Source organism: Orycteropus afer, unplaced genomic scaffold (genome assembly GCF_000298275.1).
Source record: "Orycteropus afer afer isolate SDZICR_OR568_19922 unplaced genomic scaffold, OryAfe1.0 scaffold00488, whole genome shotgun sequence".
Taxonomy (NCBI): domain Eukaryota; kingdom Metazoa; phylum Chordata; class Mammalia; order Tubulidentata; family Orycteropodidae; genus Orycteropus; species Orycteropus afer.
Genome location: NW_006922075.1, coordinates 344,628 through 353,466, shown reverse-complemented (window position 1 = coordinate 353,466; position 8,839 = coordinate 344,628). Strand labels below are relative to the sequence as shown.

The 8,839-nt window shown below is 38.1% G+C and overlaps 1 protein-coding gene across 1 annotated transcript; it reads right to left on the bottom strand.

Moving 5' to 3' along the window:
* Positions 1-2,219: 2,219 nt before the first annotated feature.
* On the bottom strand, positions 2,220-3,467 carry GPR19 (G protein-coupled receptor 19). The gene has a single exon (XM_007955010.2). The coding sequence runs from the start codon at positions 3,465-3,467 to the stop codon at positions 2,220-2,222; it is 1,248 nt and encodes a 415-aa protein (XP_007953201.1).
* Positions 3,468-8,839: the final 5,372 nt, after the last annotated feature.

Sequence of the window (8,839 nt, the reverse complement as noted above, 5' to 3'; positions counted from 1 at the left end):
TATATATATATAAGCTCTGGTAGCGTAGTGCCTAAGGCACTTGACTGCTAACTAGAAGGCTGGAGGTTCAAACCCACCAGCCACTCCTCGGAAAAAAGGTTGGGCAATCTACTTCTGTAGTTATACTGCCTCAGAAACCCAAGGAGGGGTCGCTGTGAGTCAGGTCCAACTCAACGGCACATAACAACACAACTATATATATATAACTTAAATTAATTAAATAAAACTTTTTCTTCACAATTTAACTTTTAAAAGTAATATTCCATTTAAAGTGACAGGAAGCTACTGCAGGTGTCTTATCTACTCTTTAACAAGTCTGAAATTCAAGGACAAGTAACGTAAATTTCTCACTTGTTTTGTTGTTTCAGAGTGCTAGCTTCTGATGGAATAAGTAAGAATGTGGGGAAGAAGTAGAAAAGAAGGAGAAAAAATGAGATATTCTTTTTGTCTTGAATTTGTTGATTGAAGCAAGCATATCCACTTAAAAATATCAGCTCTGTGGATGTTTTGTAAGTGAAGCATTTTGTTGTTCCTTGCTCCAAAAAGCAAACCCAATATTGTTTTGTTTCCCTGTGTCTGTGAGGTAGGAATGCACAAGCTTCTTTTTATATCTCAGACACTCAGCACCCCACATCTAGAAACCCAATCATAGCTAAAGAAAAGGTAAGAACCAACTCATTAAATTTCATCTAGATTCTGCTTTGAGGAATGGCCAGATGCTTAGACCTCAGACTTCTACTAAGGCAGCAGCCACAAGGCCCACCAAGGCCTGGATGAATTTGGCCACTCATGTGTTCTCAAAGATATCAGTAATGTCAAGGAAAGAACAATGGACTTGCAGTTAGAGGACTTGAATTTCAATACCAGTTCTGTCATATTGCAACTGAATAACCTTAGGAAAGTCACATAGCTGTTAAGCCTGTTTCCTTATCTATAAATATAAATAAACAGGGATTATAATAAATATATCACAGAAATGTTGAGAGGATAAAATGAAATAACACATGTAATACTGCTGACAACTGCAGTTATTATTTGTAGCTCTTGTTAACTAGGATGTGAAAATGCATACTGGTCTTGTCTGCAAGCCCTTTATTATTTAAATGAAAACATTTCTTAAATGTGCTGGTTCTAGATGTAAACTAATAGAGACCTGAGGACCAGAGGAAAAATAAACACAAGTTATCGTAGGCAAAGAAGAGTTGTAGCTTGGCCAGGGTATAGTGATAGGACCTGGAGAGAGTGAGGACGTAGAAGTTATGGCTGGAAAAATTGTCTCACATCCAAGTCTCCAGGAGACAGAAGAAGGTGGTCCTTACCATTGTTGGCCTGGTGTACAGGGATAGGGACAGACAGCCTTAAGTCTCTGCGTGAATTGAAGAGCATAGAGAAATAGCATCTGCCATTTCTCTCTGTGGCGTTTTCTGGGCATGCCTTGCAAGGGCACCTGCTCATTTGCTTGTATTTAACTAGAAGAAGGAAAGTAAACATCCAAGACACAGCCTAGATGGGACACAGATGTGAGGGCAACCTCAGGTTGACCTCAAAATTTTCATGGCCTCACCAGCTGCTTAGGTCAAAAAAGGATGAAAATCAGAAAGAGATTAGGCAACAAAGCAACATTTTAGGCTTTCCTTCCCTAAGAATCCCACTAAAACCCAATGGCAGTCTAAGACCACCCAAAAGATTCCAATATATGGAGTACCTTCCAAGCAGATCTAAACACTGGTTTCTTGGAAGAAGGTAGTATAAAAGTATATAAAATACTAACACTTTTTAAATTTTTGCTTAGTAGAAGAAATACAAGTCTCTGAAATATGTGACACAGGGAACGGGGGTTTCATTTATAACAGAGTCCACAGTTATAAAAATTCAGTAGGAAGAAAAAAATAAAACTAGGTTGAATCATTAATCAAAGGCTGTGTGTATGGTTTATGCTTTTTGGACTGAATGGTAAGTAAAAAAGTAAGAAAGCATTTTCTTTTTAATGTGTAACTAATATGTTAATAGGAATGTTGCAGTTCAAAATAGCTCCCTCTGAAACAAGAATCATCTAAAATAAAAACTACAAAAACTATAATCACCAAATAAGTAGATTTTACAAAACAAAACATTTCTCTCAGAAAGTTGACTGAAAAAATATGTGAATCGCTTCAGTTTTTATAGTTAAAGCTTTTTAATAACTGGTGCATAACAATAATTTAAAGAATTCTGAGAAATTAGACAAAGGTATTTGGTGGATTTGAGTTAATGGGCCAAGCAAGTTTTTTTTCCTTGGCTTCTCTGTCAAATGAATCATAGATTGAGTCTTTGGTTATAGTTTTGGCTGTGGGAGGGATTTCTGAAATGCCAACATAGTTTTTTTTGGCCATCCTTGAACTGGTTGTGATTGTATAGGCATTACTTCTGTAACATTTCATCGAGGACATGCAAAACGTCTCTTTCATCCCTCTCCTAAAATTGGCATTATAAATTGAATACAGAGTTGGTTTAGAGGCTGAAGAACTAAAGGATATCCAAGTGATAGCTGTGAAAACAAGGGAACTTTTCCTATAGTCCTGTTCATGGGGGTGCCACAGCTGAGCTACATGAAAAGGCAGCCAGGAGAGCAAAAACAATAGATTTAAAATGAGGAACATCTTGATAGTTTTCACTTTTGTCCTTGGGACAATGTTCATTGTCCTTCTCACTGTTCTGCCATCAGTGCCTATTCTCCAAATATACTTTATGACCTTTTGGTAAAATAAGATTATGAGGACAGATGGAATCACAAAGCCCACCAAGAAGTGAATGATGGTATAGGCAGTTCCCTCCCACGAGGAAGGGAGGAAATAATTACAATGATTGTCCCAGCTGGAGCCATAAAAAAAGAACACTGGGGTCACAAAGACTGCATCAAAGATCCACGACGCAGCAATCATTTTCTTGGCTTTTTCTCTGGATACTTTGAAGCTCAAAGGATAGACAATGGTGTAGAACCGGTCTATGCAGATGGAGAGGAGTACATAGATCTGGACACCTGGGGTGAGGTACTGAAAATATCGCACGACCTTGCACACTGCACTCCCAAGTGTCCACCTTCCGGCGGTGAACTGAAACAGGACGAAAGGTGTGCTGGCAATGCTGATGAGAAGATCGGCACATGCCATGGAGACCACAAAGTAGTTGGTGGTAGACTGAGTCCTCCTGCTCCTATGGATGACCAAACAAACCAGGGAATTGCCAAAGACAGAAAACAACCACAAAGTCCCAAAGAAAATGCTTGCTGTGGCCACTTCCCCAGGTTTCAGTCCATACGGCAGATCTGTTCTGTTGCTTTCCCAACTGTGTTCCTCATAGAATTCCACCAGGTCATGGCTTGGAAGAGATGTAGCTGTTTCAGTGCAGCTGTGGTTTTGGAGGGGCACCAGGAGTGTAGGAATAACCAAAGGCAGCTTGCTGTTATCCATTCTGTGAGCAAAAACCATATTCACTTTTTTTCTCTTAGCTCTGGATAAGAAAAGAAGAATGAGGCCTCCTGTTAAAACAGTGTCATATAGGCTAATTCCTAAGGCTATCTTATTTAACACTTGGATTGTTTTCAATTGTCAATGAGTAGGACTTGTGCATTGGTAGGAAAACATGACTGTATCTTATGACTTCTAACCAAAAATGGCTCTGGACCCAGTTTCTCTTTCATTTTAAGAGTTGTTTTAGCTGTTCCCAGCTCAGGTTCTCTTTGGCCTCACCCTTTCTTCAAGAATTTAGTCAAATGTGACAGAACTTATATCAAGCCTTTATTTATTGGGGATCACAAAGGCTTAGGGAGTTCAAATCTGGCTCATGGTGAAGGGTATCACCCCCAATTAAAGAATTTTTGGAATTCTGGACAAGTACATGAGAAGCTCCTGAATGTTACAACACTGAAGTAATGAGGCTGCAAGAGAGGAAAACTTGGGCAGATGGAAACACATATAAGTCAGCTATAGAAATAGTTAACAGGGGTCTGTGAATAGACTAGCTGTCTATGGGGAAGTACCCTGTCTCTCTTGTTGCAGTATTTCCATCACAGAGGCATTATCTTAGCACATGAAGTAATCATCACACTGCTACAGGAATCAGAAGTAGCGCCTAACTTAATGACAGCTGAAAATAACTTGCTTTTTCCAAGAGATGATGTACTAATAGCTTGGCCACCTATCAAAGCATCTATCTTGATGCTATTCTGTTGTTACTGTTTCATAAAATAATGTATTGACTGGAAAACATGCATGGTGTCCTCTAAAGAATATAACCAGGTTATTAGAGCCCTGTGGTGGTCAGATGATTAAAAACAGTAAAACGTAACTGTGAACAGTACACAACAATTTCTTTTAAAAAAAGATATGATCCTTAGATATAAAGGAATATTATACAATTTAGCCTTTATTTTACCCTTTTTTTTTTTTTTTTTGGTTTCATTCAGTGGGGAAAAAAGCAACATTTTTAATAAGCAAAAAGATTGTATAATGTGGGCTAGTTGATTAAAACTGAGGTGGATTTGGTCTGTTAATTAAGATTTAACTTGGCCTGAATATATTAAACAGAAAGAGAAAGCATATTAATTATGGCTATTAATAAATAAGAAACAGGTATTTCCAAAATTGTATCCACTAAAAGTAAAAAGCCCATACAATTTATGGGTTTTTTTATAGCCATTGTATTGTTCAGATGCCACTGTATTGTTCAGATGCCATCATATTTTTCAGATTCCATCTGGCCTATAGCACAAGCTGGTATCAATCCACAACAGGCTCAATAGGTACTACTTTCCCTCTTGGTGGGCTCCTGTAGTTACACAGAGATCCGTTTCTGAGGTGGAATTAAAGAACAGTTCTTAAAGACTCATTATTCCCTTAAAAGTTTTTGCACTCATTTTGATAGGGAAACAACATATATTGTCCTCACGAGAAACCATATCCAACAATCTGGAGCTCAGGGCAAAACATTAAATGCAAGTTCCACATGTTACCTCCAGGCTTTTTGTCCAGGAGACAGCGCTACTTAAGCTCTCAAAAAAAAAAAAAAAAAACAGAAAAACTAAGATAATTAGACATTTTAAGCATGGCTGGCCAACTGATAGCCAATTTAGGAACAGTAGTCACATTTTCCATATGAAAAATCAGGAATATATAGTCTGAAAACAGAAGATCTAAAATTATCGCAGGCTTAGAAAATCTGGAATGTATGACTCTCTTAAAAGTAAACTAATATTCCACTGTCATATGTATAAAACCTACAAAATTCCATGATTGTTTTTAAGATTTAAAGTTTTAAAAAATAAAACAAATAATTTTAAGTTGTTCTGAACTTTTTTGGATGCCTGTGGCTTAAATAAAATAGGAGTTGATGGCACTGGTAGTTTTTTAGTCAATACATATACTTTAAAACTCTTCTGTTTAAAACTTCCTTCTGTTTCTATATTCCTTCCATAGCAAAACTGCAAACGGAACTCCAGTTCACAGCTACAGCTAAACCCTTTTGAGGTCTCCTTTCATCTTTTCCTCCAGCTGTTTTACACCAATGACTGTGTCTGCCAATTTCTTCAACACCAACTGGGAAACACAGGACCCAGGTGCTCAGAAACAGGACATGGGAACCCAAGGAGTTCTCAAGTCCAGGTTCCCTGATCATGGCATGACTTTCTGACTCTAAAATTGCTGCAGCTATGCTTACTTGTTCAATATACCAAGAAACTATGGTAGGTACTAGGGAAACAAAGATAAGTAAGATCCATAAATGAGGGTAAATGTATAACTAAAGAGCTATAATAATTATAATTAAGTGCTAAAAATAAACATGTGTACAAGGAGTTAAGTAGCACAGGAAAAAAGCAAGGATGCAAATTTGCCAGAGGTGGGAGAAGGGAAGGAAGGGCTTTCCAAAGGAGATGAGATTTGAGCTGGAGGTTTAGAGAATGAATAGGAGTTCTCCAGGAAGACTAGAGTTAAAAACCATTGCAGAGGAGAGAGGTAGCATCAGGAATGAAGGGAGGAGATAGCACGTGGAATAAATTTTGGGGTCACCTTTCTGGCTTGATCTTCTCTGGTCCCTTCTTTTCTTAGAGGTATAGTTTCCTCCAGACCTTATCTCCTCTGAGTATATGTCTAAATGCTCTACGGTCAGACTGACCTAAATTTTCCTCATTGTTACAATGAGAGGTTTTCTTTTCTGCACTCATGGGCTGAAATGTAGTCAGACAGTGAATGAGAATATTAGCATATCCAGAATGGTTGTGGTACCCTTGTTCATTTAGCACTTTGTTAGTCTTTTACAGCAGTGTTTTTCAAGTTTGTTTAACTTAAGGCAGCAATTCTCAAGCTCAGAAGCACACTGGAATCTCCCAGGGAACTTTTAAAAATACTGATGCCTGGGTCCGCCCCCAGGGATTCTAATTTAATTGGTCTGGAGTGCAGCCTGGCATCGAGATGTTTTAAAGCCCCCAGGTGATCCTGATGTGCAGCCAAAGAATCACTGCTCCAGAATGACTTGCAGGTTTCTATCTTCCCTAGTAAACCAAGGGCTCTGGGAGAAGGGTGTTATTCTTCTCTGCACACCTCACAGCTTCCGCTGAAGTTCTTTACTTTAATAATTGCTTATTAAATATTTACTGAATCAAATCCATAAGGACTGAGAACTGAGATAAATGACTCCCGCTCTATGAGGCTCTGCTAGGAGAACTAAATGCAGAGATAGAAAATCATTGTATGGAGCTGAGGCATTGGTGACCGTGGAGACAGGGGAAAGCATGGCTCTTGAGAAGAGCAGGGCAGTTGAGACTGAAATCACCCAGGTCAATTGCTACATGAAATAGAACCTTCATCTAAAGGAGAGTGAAGTTAACAGAGATATCCTCAAACAGACTCCTGCACCCGCCTCCCAGCAAAAAGTACTCTCCCATGTTATAACTAAATTCTAGGACCCTATGGTAAAGTTTCAAAAAGGTTTCCCCTGGTCAATTAATTTGGAAGTAAGTCTTCAGATTAGTGTCTGAAATACAAAGATTGCTTAATTAGTAATTATGTTCACAGCCATCCATATGTAGCAATTTTAGGAGTGACAGGAAAGACTTTACTCCTTTTCTGCTCAACCTACCTATTCCCTACCAATTCTGAGACTGCTGTGTGGCACACTCCTTTGGGGTGAGGTATTGAAGTCCTTTCTTAATAAAATATATTTCTATATATTAATCTAAGAGAAGAAGAATTCATTTATCAGGTTATCTACTTGTCATCCATCTAGGTTCCAAGAGGTGTATTTTAGTACATGGGTCGGGAAAATGGTGGATAGATTGAAATACTATAGAATTGGGATCTTACCCATAGGATACTGACTGGATGGGCCACTGTAGTGATGGAGTCCTGGGGAGCCTGGAGGGGGGAAAATATGTCATATCATTTTGTATTTTAATTTTTACTTTGCATGTTTGTCTCCCGCATTAGGTTATGAATTCCTTGACGGAAGGGACTATGTCTTTAGCTCTACATCCCTGGGGTGCATAGATAATAACAAAGATTTTTTGAATAAATAAATGTATAGATATGTTAATAAAAATAACCCAATACTTGGAAATACTGTAAAAGAAAGTACAGTATACCTTTTTATTGTCATGCTGGGGCAATGTTAAATGAGCCTCCTCAAGAATTATTGAATTCTCTGGGAGAATGTACCTATGTTTGATTTTGCTTTTCACTAATTCATTAGAGCCCAGACACTGTGAAGTTACATGTTAAGCCTGCAGATTTCTGTCTAGCAGGAAAAAATAGTCCCATAGATTATGGTCTTATAGTACATTAACCAGTTCTGTGTCTACCCAGCAATCTAGGCAGGTCTATGTCACATGGGTCACCCTGAGTCAAAAATCGACTCAACAGCACCTAACAACAGTAATCTGTGCAAACATTCTTTGATTTTCCTCAATGCCTATAAATATCCATTTTCTCAAATGCTCCTGGAACTAGGCTTACTATTCCATTGGTTCCTTCAGTGATAAGTTAATAGATCTTTGACACATGTTCATTCTATATTTGTATCACAGTTATGATTTTTAACTTTGATGGATGGATGAAAAAAAGAGATGATTGGAACCCAATGAGAAGGAGGAAGAGGAACAGAGGGGCACAGAGGACAACTCTGTTTAATTTATAGTTCTGCCAGAAGTTGCTCCCGGCTAAGCATATCAACTGCTCATTAGGTTTCTCCTAGATTCAAAAAACCCTAACGCTAATCTGCTGTGTAAACTTTCATCAAAAATACAAAAAAACAAAAAACTACCCTCACAACTGATTTATTTTCCTTCCTGAAATTATAAATGTTCACAAAAATTCTCACAATGTAGAAAGATCATTTCTATTTCTGTAATTTACTCAAAAATTTAATATTATATTAGAACTTTTATAATATTAAATTTTCACATGGTTTGGTTGAGGGAAAACAGAAACATTTCCTATAGAATGGGAAGTGTCTCTTGGACCTAAGCAGATAACAAGGCCATTTACTAATGAGCAGTAAGATTGATTACAATGATGACAGTAATTACAGCATAAAAACTACCAATGGCTAATACTTATTTTGTGCTTACTATGTATCAAGTGGGAGCTCTGGTAGCGTAGTGGTTAAGGCACTTGACTGCTAATCAGAAGGCTGGCGGTTCAAACCCACCAGCCACTCCTCAGAAGGACGATTGGGCAATCTACTTCCATAGAGATACCACCTTGGAAACCCAAGGAGGGGTCGCTATGAGTTGAATCGACTCGAAAGTAGTGAGTTTGTTTGTTTTGTGTATCAAGTACTTCATATGCATAACCCTTTGAATCAGGAA